Source organism: Neolamprologus brichardi, chromosome 4 (genome assembly GCF_056152115.1).
Source record: "Neolamprologus brichardi isolate AB-2024 chromosome 4, ASM5615211v1, whole genome shotgun sequence".
Taxonomy (NCBI): domain Eukaryota; kingdom Metazoa; phylum Chordata; class Actinopteri; order Cichliformes; family Cichlidae; genus Neolamprologus; species Neolamprologus brichardi.
In genome coordinates, this window is record NC_142107.1 from 11881505 (window position 1) to 11898476 (window position 16972).

Genomic DNA, 16972 nt, shown 5'->3' on the forward strand with positions numbered 1-16972 from the left:
AGAGAGAGACAGACAACCATTCACACCACATTCACACCTACGGCCGACTTAGAATCGCTAATTAACCCAACTCCGTGCATGTCATTGGACTGTAGGAGGAAGCAGGAGTACCTGGAGAGAACACGCAAACTCCACAGTAAAAAACATCGGCTGGCTGGTGGATACGAACTAATCACTGCACCACCACTAAACACTTAATTATTACTGTGAAGTGGAAGTTATGTATTGTTAAAAACAACATTTCATACTAATTTCACTGATCTTAGTCATATTTCCTGTGAGGCCAAAACCTAATAGTTCATTCCTTTGTGCCTGTGATGCTCACTTAATTCCACATTAATTATCCTGTTAGAAAGACGCAGTGTTGCTGGAACGTTGTTCTGGCCTGGTGAAGCTACTAAAGATTAGGCAGGTTTTTTTGTTTGTTAACATTATTTTTTAATTCTCTTTGCTCCTCCACAGGAAAGCAGGGAGAGAGAGCGGCTTGGACTCAAACCTAGATCACTGTGTTTCAGCCTCCTTGCAGTCTGAGACAGCTGGTTTTAATGTTGTGGCTGACGTACTAGCTCAGCCAAAAATGATTTTACAGTTGACATTATGTTAGCTCATATTTATGACTGTATCAGACAAACAGAACAAATACCAACTTGACATTTCTTTGTTAGCTTAAGCCTCGTGAATTCAACTGATGAAATGATGAGGATACACGATAGAATTAGGTTTGCTTTCTTCACATAGTCTTCATTCTTCCTGATTCCTTCTACCTTGATGAGATTCCCAGTTCCAGATGCACTGAAGCGTCCCCACAGTATAACGCTTCCACCACCACATTTCACTGTGGGGAATGCTGTCCTTTGGGTTGTACATCTCTCCCTTCTTTCTCCAAATATAAGCAGCATCTCTGTGGCCAAAGAGCTTTAGTTTCATGTCATATGACCAGTATCTATAATCTTTCTCCAGGTTGTCCTTTGCATACTTGAGTCTGGCTTGAAGGTGTATCTCCGACAGAAGTGGAGCTTTCTTTTGATCTGTAGCCTTGCAGTCCATTCCTGTGTACGGTTCCAGTGATTGTCTTCTTTCAGACTACAATTACTGACTTGGCTAAGCTATTCACTCATGTCTTGGCAGTTGTTCTGGAGTCTTTAGACACATCTCTCACTAGTTTTCTTTCCAGAGTCTTTGAAATCTTTCACTTCCTAATTCTGCCAGGCTTGTTCTGTACTCTGTGGCTCTCTTTGAATTTCTTGGTGATACTTCTCACTCCAGTTCTTGACACTTTTGTATATCTATGTCCTGCTTTGTGAGCATCGACAGTTCTTTTTCTCAAGTATAAACTGATTTATTTTGTTTTTGGCAAGAAGCTTTCTCAGGTGACAGCTCAAACTCTTGCTGATGTTTTTATACTGTGCATAAACTGGAAGATAACCGTCGGTTTTAACTTAATTTTGCAGGTTTTGAATAAAGTTAAAGCACATCACTGCTGAATTCTTTATGACAAAATTACACAACAGAAAATCGTTACACAAAAGTGAGACAAGGGTGACAAAAAAAAACAAAAAACTAAATGGTTCAAGAGGAAGGTCAAAAATATTACCGAAATGTCCTTGACAGTAACACAGGAAGGGTGTGAGAGACAAGCATTTCAAAATACTTCCACATCCACTGAAAGAAGAGAGCTAAAATTGGCCTCAGACACTCTAAAGTGAATTTACCAGCTGCTAATAATGAAGAACTTCACCGCTGTGCATTCACAACAAACCCAAATGTGCCCACAAGTTCAAACGGAGGAAAACACTTTTTTTTTTTTTACTTCATGCAGCACGCCCACACAAACGGGCTCCATCAATCCGTGCATGTTGAGTACGGTAGCAGGCTTAAGCAGGCACCGACTCCCCGCCATCTTTCATCATTCATAATTCATATAGCCATTTATCACACACTCACTCCTGCTGTGCACACTAACAAGTCACTACAGCACTACAAACATGGAAAGGGTGTGGCTGTATGTGTGGGTGATTGCATTTAGCGTGCTCAAATCAAAAAATAAATAAATAAATTGCAAAAAGTAGGTGTTTTGTGACTGAGAGGTGTGCTGTGGGTGGACTGAGAGGTTGTTGTGTGTCACCTTAAGAGTGAGCACCATCTGTCAGTGTCAGTAAAGGCTGGTGTGCATCTATTAAAAAGGAGTGCTGGCATTTTTCTGTACCCTTGAACATAAAGGGGGGAGAAAAAAAAGCTTAGGATGCATCGGTGAGTCATGATAACAATTTATCACCAGAGCGTCTGCAGAACCACGAGGCGAGCTAGCCTAGTCCGATAACACGGCTCACAACTCGCAGTGTACCAGCAGAGATCTAAATAAACAACCACACAGAGCACACAGTGGGATAGCAACAGCTGCAGAGAGACAAAAAAGAAAGATTCTTTTTTGTTTAACTTTCTTTCCATTCTTTTCAGGGTGTATGAATTTTTGAGCTCCTCGGAGTGTGTAATCTATTTGCGTAGGTGTCCTTTAGAGCTCAGGCAGTAAAGTATAGCCGCATGCGTTTTTCTTATTCTTGCTGGACTCACACAAAAATAAGTCTTCGCATTGCTTTGACCGAAATATGAAAACCAGAAATTCAGTTGAATGGAGTCAATTTGGACCCTTTCTCTCTGTCAAATCACCTGTCCTTCCATCTAAAAAGAGCCAGCTGACCCTCACCTCTTTCAATAGCCCGTTGCCATGGCAATTAGCCTTTGCAGGCCCAGGGTGCACAGCTGGAGTAAAGCGCATGTGTGCGAGTGCGTATACCAGGGCGTCAAATAGCAATGTTCTACCAGAAGTTGCAGGCTGGATTTGGCAAATTACATACAAGATGTCAATTTTAGTGTCTTTGCTTTGACACCCAGGCCGTGGAAAGATTAGACCAACACAGATAATACTTTAGGCTTTAGATAATACTCTAGGCAAAAAGTACTATAACTGCAGTGAGTGTTCAGCTGTCCACACTAAGTGGAAGTCTGGTTCTCTCATCCTCCTCCTAACAGGCATGGAGATGTAAAGTCTTCATCGTATGTGTTGTGTTCAGGTTGGTGTTATGAGATACAGACACACAAAAGCCATTAACAAAACAGGAATCTATCCATCTGTCTGTCTCTCACTGGATCGTTTTTTTAATACCTTTCTTGCATGCCCTCTCTTTTTTTCTGCTGCTATTTCTTTTCCGTGCTTCTATTCTGCTCTATTTTATTATTTCTTCACTGCAGGAGGGAACATTTTGAATGCAGGGAAATATACAAGCTGATCTTCTCAGCACATTTGCCCATGTGAAAACTCCTGCCACGTAACAGATTGGCTTGCTGCATGCAATCATGGAAAACAGCCAGAAGATTGCTTTAAAAACTCTGCCTGTGTTGAAGAAAGTTTACACTATTATAAGCTATTGTGTTACCAGTCACTTTATTAGGTACACCTTGCTAGTTTGGACTTCTTTTTGCCTTCAAAACTGCCTTTATTATTCATGGCACAGATTTAAAAAGGTTCTGGAAACTTCTGGGATTTTGGTCTACAATGACATGACAGCACATGCTGCAGATTTGTCTACTTATCCATGATAAGAATCTAAAGGTGATCTGTTTTCAATCAGTCAATCAATCAATTAAAACAGATTATTATGGATTTGTTTTCATATGGCTTTCATATGTACCTGTTTTCAGTGATATAAGTCTTTCTTTCTCTCTTTTTTGCCATATGTTTCAAGTGACCTATATTTGACAGCAGCACATTTAAAACTGAAAATTCGGTTTTTGGTGTACCACCCCAATATTTTTGTGGCCCCTATATGGGCACCTCTCTGAATAATTTCTGGAGGTGCCCCTGTCCTGCTGATGATGGGTACACTGTGGTCATAAAGGGAGCAACAATACTCAGTTAGGCTGTGGCATTTAAACAATATTCAGCTGGTACTAAAGACCCCTTCCCCCCCCCCCAAAAAAAAAAAAAAAAATTCCCTAGACTATTACACCACCAAAAGACTGAACTGTTGATACAAGGAAGGATAAATCCATGACACACGGTGTGGTTTTCTGTGGCTGTGGCCCACCTGCTCCAACCTTTGACTGGCTGGTTCTGCGTTCAGAGATACTCTTCTGCATACCTCAGTAATAAGTGGGTATTTGAGTTACTGTTCCCTTCCTATCACAGCAGTCTGAGTATTCTCCTCTGACCTCTGACATTAACAAGGCATTTCAGCACAGAGATTTGCCGCTCACTGGATATTTTTCTCTTTTTTGGAGCATTCCCTCTAATCCTAGAGATGGTTGTGTGCAGCAGTAGCTCAGCGGTTTCTGTAATACTTTAAGACCAACATGTCTGGCATCAACAACCATACCATGTTCAAAGTCACTTAAATCACCTTTCTTTACCATTTTGATGCTCAGTTTGAACTGAAGTACGTCCTCTTGACCACATCTACATCCCTAAATGCATCGAGTTGCTGCCATGTGACTGGTTCAATGGATAATTGCATTAGCAACCAGTTGAATAGGTGTACCAAAGTAACCTGTGAGTATAGATAAATAGCTTTATCTCTGGTCTTCTACAAGGTTGTTACTTTAGGATATTAATACATATTCCAAATGCAAAAAGTATGAGAAGGTATGAAAACTCTTTACATTATAGTTATAGAACATTGTTGTAACACACAATAAAGTTATGTTTACGGTCCTGCAAATCAGCACTCCCTCCATCCTCCTGAGTTATCGACTAATTATAGACAAATCTGTCCACAAACACCTCCACACATTAGTTCAATGCATGGCTCCACTACATTAGCTTACCTTCATTAAGCCTCCAGTTTAATGGTGGCTAATGAAGCAGCTGAAACAGAGGCCCGCTCTCCTCTTATACTAAAACAGATCCTACAATGACATCAGTATGATCAGAAATGACAATGCCTGCAACAGACAGCAGGTCTCCATTTCATATTTTCGACTCCTACTGAACAAATCAAGCACTTTGACACAATGTGATTTAAACACAGGTTTTTAGGAGAAGGTGGAAAATTTCCCACCACTCTACCAGAGACAAGGAACGAAAAAGAATTGATAAATTTTCCCTGACTTTGGCGATTTAAATCTGGAAATACTAGTAACATGACACACAAACACTCAAGCAGTCACTCTTGTCACCTTAACAATATCAACAAAACACTACATTTATTCTACAATAATTATATCGAGTCAATATCATGGCAGGATGGCTTTTACAGTACACAGCATTAAAAAATCCACGATGTAACCATTAAAATGTTACCTGCGAATTATACTTTGTAAGCAAAACTATTGAGTTGACGTCCTTACTTTAAATTTAAAAATGAAACAAGGCATGTTCCACTCCACATGCTACATCACATGGTACATCTATTCTACAGGCTCAGCCATGTCAGCTGCTTGCAAGTGCAGCGTCTTATCACGGAGACAGCTGTGCTGCTGATATCAGGTCCTCTCATCCTCCTCGCCCTGGGTCATCTCTGTCACAACAGACAGAGGTAGGACACTTTAGCATTGAGTCTACAGGACAGCTGTCCCCTATAGGTGGGCTGAGAGGTCTACAGGGTCCTCTGACACTTGTCAGGAGGAGGCGTATCACAATGGGGATGCATGGATTTTCAGAACATAAATAAAAATCTCCCACAGTATCAGCTTAAATGAAAGCTCATTGAGCTCTTTTTTTTTTTTTTTACATTAGTATGTTTTCTGCTTTTCCTGCTCTTGATCCAGAAGCTCATTACAGCTCCTCAGTACCAATCTTTTACTGCTTGCTGGGTCAAAACAGCGAGCAGTTCCCTTGCTTACACAACTCTCCTGAACGAAAACAGCTTTTTTTTTTCTCATTTTTTAATCCTGCAGAGTAACAGTGTGACACAGAAGATTATCTAAATGATTCCTGCAATAAAAAAAGAAGAAATAATCAGCTAATCACCACATCATATTCCTTCAATAACCTTGCCACAATGGACCTGTGTTTGCAGAGCTTGACACCCTGAGGCTCTGCAGACTTGTTCAGTATGATAAGGCCAAGGATGACAAATGGTGAGATTGCATTTCTGCAGGCTACAGTGCCATGCTGTGCTGAACTATAATATGTGCTGTACAATATCAAACAATGTGATGTATTATGCCATTACTCCCTAGGCCAACCGCATCTGCCATGCAAAGCCAAGGTGCTCTAGCCTCTGCTTGGTCACTGCAAAACTGTATAACAGCTTAGCTTTCCCCTGGCTGCCTCTGTGCAGTTTTGTCCCACTCCCAGATTTCAGTCCACTACTACCTACCACTTATTTAACGCACTTACCTTCCTAACAGTTGTGCCACAACAGTCTAGCATGTCTATTGCCCTATGTATGCCTCTCATAACCCCACCAAGCACTCAAATGCAGCCCACTTCACTTTCGCCCCCAAATCCCTGTCTTTCAATTGTAGGGCTGAAAGCTGTGTGTGCATACTGATTTGGACTCAAGAGGCTAGACAGAAATTATGCCAGGTATTTTGTTATTGGCAAGGGGAGAAGACAGCTGCGTATACATATTAGAGTCAAAAAGCCAAACCATTTAACTTTTTGTCAAGTACAGCAGTATAAGGGCAGTGGACGCACGCAAACAAACACACACACGTCCACATCGCTTTGGCAGTAAAATCCAGTGGTTTTAATGTGTTTAGACAATTTTTGTTTATGTGTGCTTCACTCCAGAGCTCAAAACTGAAACCAATGAATGAAAAATACAGCGAGCCAATAGAGATGTATCTCTGCTTCTTCTTTTTTCTTTTCTTTCATTAGGCTACTAATATCCGCTGGTCAAAAACCAGGTCTCTCCCAGCAGAGCAGGACCAAAGCTAAATGCATTTCATCGTCTCTCTCACCTTGATTTCTCTTTCTCTGCTTCTCTAAGCATAACCACAAAACCAGCCTCATTTATCCCAGTCAAGGTCACAGGTAGAAACCATTGTAAGTAATTTTCCACTGAGCTTAAAGGAAATATTGTGCAATTTGCTGAGTGACAGTAGCTCCCTATAGAACAGCACAAGGGTACAGACATGGGAAAGGTAATATGTACATGTGCACGAGTTAACCAAAAAAAATAACTGTCAATAACTCGTAAATGTTAAAGGATAGAGCTGGAGACACAGACATTTTGCAAATTGGTTTTGGTCTTTGCTAAAAAAAAAATTAAAAAAAAATCAATCATAATGTAGCTAATCAATTATTAGCAAGGGGTAAAGGCGGTGCTACAAATTCACAAAATAAAGAGACATGTTGCCTTCTGCATACAAACCCTGGTTATTTTCATTTGATATCTACACGACATCAAACCCTGGCTGGTTGCTGTTGTCTCCCTTGTTTCCTCATCACAAACACAGACGGCTATGACAGCCTCATTATAAGCAATCAATATCATTTGCTGTGATAAAAAGGGCTGGCAGGGAGACGGCCGATGCGTTCCGTGGTCGGGATAACACCAGGCCAGTGAGGGAAGATATGACAATGGAGAATCACTAACATTAATCACTTTAGCCAAGGAGATTACCCAGTCTTGCTTAATTAGAAATCTCCCTCAGGGCACATAGATGAAAGCAGGGTGAGAGAAGGTAATGCTGTACGTAGCCGGCTTCGCACAGCTTCGCTCAGCAATATGACTTATTAAAAGGTCATGAACATGCTAAACCTCGAGGCAGCTGGTTAGTGAGAACGCTGTAATGAGTATTCTTGGCAAGAGCCTATTGTACAAAAGAGCTATCAGAGGTTCAAATTAGGTGAAATGGAGCAACTGCTTCTCATTTTGCTTCATTTCTTTTTTTAAAAAACATTTATTTATGTACTTTTGGACACAAGTAGTTGTTCTCTTCGTACTAATATGTAGTAGGGTGGAGTTTTGTTTGAGGACACATGCACTGTTGGTGCTCTTGTAGTTTGGTGGCTGTGTAGGACAGTTTGTGTTGTCACAACAACTTGGAGGGTACCCAGACATCTGCAGAGTCATTCACACCCAGGCAGACCCTTTCACAGTCACGAGCAGGGAAAGCACATCACTGGCTTTCAATATTTTGCCAAAAGTATTCACTCACCCAGCCACATCATTGAATTCAGGTGTTCCAAACCCTTCCATGGCCACGGGTGTATAAGCTCAAGCAGCTAAGCATGCAGACTGCCTCTAAAAACATTTGTAAGAAAATGGGTTGCTCTTATTCACCCAGTGAATTCCAGCATGGTACCGTGACAGGATACCACCTGTGCAGCAAGTCTAGTCACCGACGTGAACTTGCACACCCAGCAGTTATAGAGCAAAGTTATTGTCTGCCAGGGAAGCATTGTTTGTCTGTTTGAGAGATGGGCCTTGTCCCAGCTTAGAAGCGATTAACATTTGAATCCAGATCTGGAGCCAGCATCTTTTGGAAGGATTCTGGGCAGTGCTATACATGGAAATGATGTAGTGTCCTCAGGACTGGGCCTGCATCTTTTGTGAATGGCGACAACATGGGTTTGACCAATATAAATAAGCCCATGAATGTGGGTCATTAGACCTGGCTCTGCTGTGTCTGTCTGCTCTCTGGGGCTGAGCAGAGCACTGTGCAGTGGGTTTTTAGAGCTACTGGGTTGAAAACACATGCCTTCCTGTCTTCTGAAAAAGCTGTGACAGCTCCAAAGATTACTAAGAAACTCTATAAAACTGAAGGGACCTTCAATTTAAGATGATAAATCCCTGCGGGTTTGTTACTAACAATCATTTTCCATCTTTTTCATTATAAGAGTATCTATCAGAAGTGTTTTCACTAACTATCCAAAGCAGTGTGGGCATTACTTGTGACAGCTGTAACTACTAGTTGCACACATATAATACTGTTGTAGTTTTGGAGATTAAGACATGAATTGGTTATGAAAGCAACTTCATTCTTACTGTAGCATGTGCAATCCTCAGTAAGCATCAGCCAAAAACAAAAAACAACATTATTTTTTCCCAGGAAACAATGGCTTCTTGAAAAAGAGAAGAGCAATGTTTTGTGTGGCGATTCTGTCATCAGCAGAAAAATAACAAGGCCACACCGACAGTCTCCTCCAAAGGGATAATCTTCTGCAGGTGCCATCATTCTGCATTACGCACAAAGGAAAGATGTATGCAGGTACTTTTCTGGGGAAATGGAGCCAAATGTAGGTTTTCCAGTAAGAAAAAGTAACAAACAAAAAGGTCTGGCAGCATAGATAGCTATGTGATAAAAAGCCTGTATATTTGTTTATAGAAGAATCATATCATAATATCCTTCCAGCAAACCGTGTTATGATTTATGGTAAGGCGCCAACTGCCTATGAATACTATTTTTAAATTATGCAGTTAAGACGCAAATCCTCTAAAAGTAATGAGCAATATATATTTAATTGTTATATGTCCTCTAAAGTGAGGAATTGCTCCTTTTCTTTTCCTCGTGGCAGTCAAACTGAATATTTCAGGGGGTAGACTTGCAACTTGATGTTGCAGATCATCACTTTTGCCTTGAATAAACTAATTTCATGATATTTTTCAGCATTTCTACAGACTAATATTTGATTATTGTTGAATTTTGTTGGATTTAATTTTGTTTTGCTTAGAAAAAACACACCTTCAGTTCTTTGACTCTTTGCTAGATAAGACAGGCATCGCCACGTCACCTTAGGAACACAGTAGCAGGTATTTCTGTCAAAGGTGTCTCAAGTTCAACGAAAACAATTAGAGGCTCATAATAAACTGTAATATCCGCATTACTTACAAGAACAGGATACAAACGCGGCCCCAATTTCATCACTTTCTTCCTAAAACTCCTCACTACTGAGGTTTAGAGCTGAGGAGGGAACAGGACGCAGCTGTAAAACTCAACTGGCCACACGTGGCTGCCCTCCGTATGAACCTTCCTTTTTTTACAATGAACCATAAACAGCTTATATTAAAAGCAGCTCGATATAAATAAGAGGATATAAACTTGGAAGTAGGCACGTTTTGGTCAGAAACCCACCTCCAACTTATAGTGCAACTGCAAAAAACCCCAGAAACTAAAACATTACACTAACTCAAAAAGGGCTTCAACGATACATAAAAGACAGCCAGACAGCAATCGCTGTCTAGGTAGGATAAATTTACTTCTGAGTCAAGCAACAGGGACCAGACTCAGACACAATCCATGCTTGGCTGCAGTGGTACCCAAGAGATTTACACAGACTGAGCTAGACAGCGGAGGGAATTTTACAGCGCTGGAGAACAACTCTCTCCTGACAGCCAGCTCTGTCACTGGCATAGGAAACCTACAGGATGAAGATAAATCTTATGGGGGGGAAGTGAATACATGATGGAGGCATGAATAAGGGGAAAAGAAGAGGCGAATAGGGCGATAGCACTCTGGGTAAGACATTTATCTTCAGAATAAAATTAAAAAGAGAAGCATAACAGCAAGAGTGGTAGTCGCTCATTAATCTAAAAGATAAGAGGAAAATGCAGGCCTATAAATCGGCCCTGCTGCCTGGTAAACAAAGGGCACTTTCAGTCGCTCCTTTTCCTTGACTGATCCCAGCACTGATCTCTGGGGGGAAATGATGTGTATATAAATACCCTGATAATTTATGCACCCAAATTATTAATGGCTACATTTGAATTGCTAATTTGTGCTCACACTAATTCCTGCCTAAAATGCACTGGACAAAATCTGACATGCAGCCTTCAAGGCAGCACAGTGAAGCAAAAATAAACCCAAAATGCTAATTCAAAAGGGCAGATGAACACCATCTGCAATACCTTAGTCAGACACTTTCACTTCACTTACAATGGCTGATAATGGATCAGAAAGCCTTAAATGATGAGAAGAGCAGTTAAGCCAACATTTAGTCACACTGAGGCGTTTTGCATAAATGCATCATATAAAAAAAAGCCTCCAGTCGAGCAGCATAAAAGACAAGATAGAGGGCTGAGGATATAGCTGCAGGCAAATCTCTTTTAGAAAAGGTGACAGTTGCATTAAGTTGTAAAGCAATCCCAGAGGTTCAAGGCAAGGTAACGGGAACGCAGCACACTGAGGACGTCTGGAAGGCAATGTAATTGAAGAAGAGAACAAAGAGCGGGGAAGGATGGGAAAGAAGATGGCGTCTGTCTGTGATAGAGTCACATAGTACCAGTGCCACAGAGGGCACTGATAACACACTCAAAGCCCTGCCAGCCCATCAGGTATAATATATGATGCGTAAACTCTGTTCTGACCTTGACCAATTCAAATGCTTCCTCACAAGTGCTTTGATTCACCTGGAGGGTGAAATAGTAATATGCTGGCATGAGCACACATTTCCTCTGTGGGTAAGGTAAAAGTATTAGAACACATCGACTTTAATGCCGATGAACCGACAGCCAATCTACAATAAAGCAGATCGAAAAGCAACAAATGTTTTTCACTCTACTTTATCATTTCTTCTCACTTACCTTTGAGCTGGTCAGCCACCACACTCTGTCCTATTCTCTCCATGACCTGTCCGTCCTCATGCTGGTAGCGATCATCCAGGAATTTGGCAGTGGCGTGTGATAGGTGCACCTTCCCAGCAACGCCTAGTTGCTCCATCAGGTTGGCCAGGTTGACATCGTTTGACCAAACGTCGAACTTGAAGCGCTTCATGCCCAGGATGCCGCACAGTACGGTGCCAGTGTGGACTCCCACCCTCATGTTCACCATCTCCCGCTTCTCCTGGCAGAACTGTTCAATAGCCTGAATCATGCCCAGGCCCATCTCCACGCAGCAATAGGCGTGATCTGGTCGGGGCTCGGGACACCCGGCCACACAGTAGTAACAGTCTCCTAGAGTGCTGATCTTTTCACAGCCGGTGAGCTCACAAAGTCTATCAAATCGTCCGAACAAGTCATTAAGAAGTCCAACGAGGGCATGAGCAGATTTGTTGGCAGACATTTTGGTGAAGCCCACAATGTCTGCAAAAAGGATGCTGACAGGCTCCATCCGTTTCATGTTGAAGGGCCTGAAGATGATCTGGCCTCGGGGGATGGAGGTTTTCTTGCGTTTATTGTTTTTAGGGCTGGAGATGGCAGCAGCAGCCCCGCTGGTGGAGTAACGTTTAACAGAATGATCACCTATGTCGTCATCGCCCTGCTTCATGAGCTCATCAGCCACGATTCTGGGCATAACAGAGTGGATCATTCGTTCCTTCAAGGCTTTCTCCACTTCCAGGTCTTTGCCGTGCATGATAGCTTGTCCGACCTTAAGGAAGGTGCTCCGCGACCGCACCTCAGACATGATGAACAGGTGCATACCGATGGCATGAGCGCAGAGATGAAGCAAGGCTTTTGCTGGGCCCAACCACCTTAGAGTATCCCAATCTGATGGGGCGGCTAAGCTCCACTTCTCGCCTACCTGAGTCAGTTGCAGCCATCCCAAACTCTCAAAAAAGATGGAGTAGAGAAACCCGAGGAGGACAGAGGCATAGAGACGAACGTGGAGGACGCTGTATAGCAACAGAAGAACCTCAATGCAAAGGGAGAAGGTGCCTACAGGAGAAAGACAGGGACACCAGTTGCTATCTCCCACAAGTGTTTCATATGACATGTTGTATGTGGGCCCTATTCCACTGAATTCTTCCACATCAAGTGTAGGTGCTGGAGACTCAGGGTCCTTGAAGCCAGATGTCTGAATCTGGGGGGCCAGTGTCAGTATGAAGGTTACGAGGATGAGGAGCAGAGATGCTTGGTTGTAGCAGCGAGAGTAGAGTTTGGTAAACGTTAAGAGGAAGAGGAGGAAGCAGAAAAGGAGGAAGGAAGCAGTGGGGACGAGAAAAGCAACCCTATCACAGCGGGAAGGGTTGGCAGCAAAGTAAACTCCCCAGAGTAAAGCAGCTGCTAGGAGGTAAAAAAGCACAAAACGGAAGCGCCTCTGGGTCTGAGGGAAACACCGTTCTCTACAGGCCTCCTCCAGGATAGAAGAGTCAAACTTTGGGTCCCAGAAATGGCCGGCAGATCTCTCAAAAAGCTGTGGCATCTTTTTGTGAGAACGAAAACTCTTGACCACCGGCCTCCTCAATCCGGACTCCCCAGAGCTACAGCTAGAGGAAATGCTGTACTTGCAGTGCTTGGCTCCGCCAATGAAGCCTCCCCCGATTGAACCCAGCGGCCCGCCTCCGTGCTTGTGTTTGACACTACTGCCAATTCTCACCGAGACGCCTCCATCTCCACTTGAGTCACAGCTCACTTCTGTGTTGTGAGGCAACAGTTGCTGATGCTGGGGGGATGCCATGTTTTCTTCTAATCTATCAAAAAGAAAAAAATTACAAAAAAAACCAAAAACTAGGCAGAAGGCACAGTTATTTCTCAGGAAACACAAATGAAGTAAGGCAAAAAGTTGCGGCCACACAGTATGATTGTTCAATCTTTAAATTTTTAAAAAAAAAAGGAAGGGTTGGGGAAAAAGTTTGAGAGAAAAATCACACTCTGTGCTCTGGCTGCAGAAACACCAGCAGACCATCCAAAGTTTCTTAGTAGTTCATTTCTGCCATTCTTGACGTCAATCCCTGCATTCCTCTACATTCCCGCTGTTTTGACTCGACACACTTGAAACTGCAAGGTTCACCCAGTGCCTCCTCTGCCGAGGCAGCCAGCTCTTTGCTTCACTCATTGGAAACTATTTGGCCAAACGGACAGAATTACACAATACTGTGAGTACAGGAAAATGCTGAAAAATACACACATACACACACAAATAGGAGTGAGAGGATAAATTATTTTAAGGTGCTCTCAAAATGTGTCTAAAAAACCCAGATTCAATTCTGTCAAGTTGTTTTATACTCAGTGTGTTTGCTCAGCCCGCTTTCATTGCTGGTGCGTCTCCAATTCCGCTTATCCACTCAGTTACCCACGCTTCTACTTCCATACACGTCGATGTCAAGTGAACTAAACCATGTGAAGTTTACATGACTGAGCAAAACTTCATCCAGGGCCAGTCGGACGCAGTGGTTCGAGCTTTTGCCGTTTGCTGTGTCGATCCAAAAGGTCAGCGGTTAAAATTAAGGCGTAGGTTAACACCGGATACAGGGATCATGCCACTTGAGTTTTTATTTTTATACCCCCACGCTCCTTGCCGCAGGGCCTAATCGCCAACACACTCATGGACGGCGCCCCGTCCTCGCCTGGCTTTCCACTCCAGAGTCTCCACAGTCACTGCGTCTCCGAACTCTGCAGATATTTTGTGCACGGAGTTCTGCAGGAGCGAGATGCGATGCGAATGAACTGTTCGGCGTTACTGCAAGAGCTCAGACGGCAATGCCCACTCCACAGATACGCGCGCCTCTCAAGGCTATAGCCCAGCCAGTCTTAAATCAGTGTTTTGTTAGCGCTGCTTTGGTATTCACATCCAAACTGTGGCCAATTCATCGTCAGTGCGCCCCAAGAAGGAAAATATCCAGATTGTCTTAATATCCTGACCATTCCCGGCTGTGTGGTGTCTCAAACGGAAATCTGCGAAGACAAACAGACCCCTGGAGCAGGCTGCGTGAAGTCCAGTCCTTCCTGGTATATGAAGTAAAGTTTGCCCACGACAGCTTGGTCCCCCCTGTAATCGCCAGACGACGAAAGCCCCGGAGAAAGTAGGGCTAATTAAAAGGTCTCCACCTCCTCTCCACTCCCCCCAGTAGCACAGTCCCACAGGCTAAAGCAGAGCGCTGCCTTCATACGGCCACTTTGATTAATTGGGCAGGATACAAAGAATATCGTCATACCTCCAGGTGATTCAAGATTCACATGATAGGCTAGATTAGGGCTGCTGCTGCACCGTCCTGCCTTTCCATCCCTTGTGCCGTCCACAGTGAGAGATAGAATTGTCCTATTACCGGGTTATCTGATCACAATTTGTGTGCCGCACCGGCGTCTACACGTGCGCCAAAACGCTGTGCGCGCAATCCAGGCGCAGCGGGCAACACGGTGGCAGCAGCAGCCGCCACCATCTTCTGTCTCTGTGCGCTTCCAGCCGTCCAGCCGAGAGAAGTGTGTGTTTGTATGTGAGTGTGTGTGTGTGTGTGTGTAAGAGGGAGAAAGAAAGAAAGTGACGCCAGAATAAATACCATATCACGTCCCCTCTTTCCTTTCAGAATAAAAACCCAAATGTGCATTTTATAGTTGTTTTAAAAAAGGCACAGAGCCATAATAATCCATGTATTAGCATGTATTACATGGTCAATATAACACATACTTTCTACAACAACCTTTTTATAGGATCACCTTAAAATACTCTGTTAGCATGAAACTACAAAAGAACGCTTCAGCAAACAAATTTGTGGTTTTTAAGTAAACCTGTGATCATTCAGACCCTTTATTTTCTTTTTGTTGTTGTTGTTTGTTTGATTGATTTATTTTGTGTGTTTAAATAAAATTAAAAACTTTTTTTTTTAGCTTGAACAAAAAAAAAGAAAGAAAGAAAGTAAGTAAGAAAAGAAAAGAAAATGCTATCCATAAGTCAAAATTTCAGGTTATTATAGAATTTAGAGTTTATAAAACAAATTATCAAGTTATTTTCTCATAAGTTTGATCTAGTAAGTTGAAAACTTAATATAATACTGCAAAACGCAAATTTCTACCTATAAGTGGCATCTTTCAAATTTATGTTTTATGTTAAACTTGTTTTAATGTATCTATTTCTTCTTCTTGTTCCCATTATTAGTATTTATTTATTATTTATTTTTGGCGGAAACGAGCTTCCATACATAAGAGACTGTTTCCTTAGAGGCTCTTGTTGTCAACCAATTTGGAGCTTCACTCTTGACACGCTAAAAGAATCTACTTTTAACGATCTTCTATTTTGAAAATCCCTCTCTCTTCTTCCGTTTTGATGGTCACCATCGTCTTGACGCTGCGAGCAGAGTAGACGAAAAGAGGGGTTGAGTGAGGGGAGGGCTACAGTGCAGGAACGTGTACGCACTTGATAAAAAGCAATAGAGTGAAATGTAGCGAGCACGCATTTTAGGGAAGGGTGGGGATGTATGTTATTAATGGCACTCAGCGAAACTCCATATGTTCAGTTCGTGAACAAAGCCCCCTACCCTCCTCTCTTTTCTGCTGCTCTATACCATTAAAAAGAATAGAATAAACACTTTATCATTTAAGGACACAACATTTAGTCTAAGATGAGAGTAGAAGAAGTCTTAATTAGAAGACACCTGGATATATACAGAGTATCTTCAAATAAACAGCAGAATAGGAGCACTGATATCTAATTCTGAATACTTCATTTAAGGCAGACTATGAGAAATGAAGGCTACAGAGTGTGCAGCCAAACTGAATGAAGAACCTGCAGGTTTAATGTTCTATTATTTATTTATTCAGCAGCCTGACAGAAATATTAAGCAGCTGGCCTCTGTAGTCAGCAAGGAGCTTCGCTGTATTTTGAAAGCACCCCCAGAGGGAACCGCGCTACCTTCTTGCATTCCACCTGCGTGCATGAGAACAAACAAAACTCTGTCTTTAATTGGGAGAATAAGAACATTTACTGTGATTTTAAAGTGGTGAGCTGGAACTCTATTGATTTATTCATAAACCACTGTATCAGTTTTAATCTTCTGAGAATATGTCAACTAACGCTCGCAGAAGAGTTGGAGTTCACTCACAGAGAAGCTCACGTGGGTTCATATCACTGTATAAAGGGGGAATTTTGGTGCATGTGTCAAAACTTGAGGCAATTTACATCACACACACATCCACAGACACATTCACATACATGCCCCCCCCCCCCCCCCCCCTCACTCCCACAGTCACGACAAACTGTTGGTGCATTGCAGCTGTGGAACACAAAAAGCATGCTTTCAAAAAGTGGGAGATCAGACCTGTTCAGATGTTGGTGTAAGAGAGACAAAAGGAACAGAGCGAGACGTTATACAGAGAAATGTATGGAGACAAGATGGAGAAACAGGAAATATGCAAGCGCAAGATATAATCTC

General features: G+C 42.5%; 1 protein-coding gene across 1 annotated transcript in view; it reads right to left on the reverse strand.

Annotated features, from left to right (window-relative positions):
* The window catches only part of adcy9b (adenylate cyclase 9b), a 42178-nt gene extending 27147 nt beyond the window's left edge, over positions 1–15031 (reverse strand). The window contains exon 1 of the mRNA XM_006791438.3: positions 11472–15031. Within this exon, the coding sequence (XP_006791501.1) occupies positions 11472–13284 (1813 nt within the window). The 5' untranslated portion in view covers positions 13285–15031. The remainder of the gene's footprint in view (positions 1–11471) is intronic.
* Positions 15032–16972: the final 1941 nt, after the last annotated feature.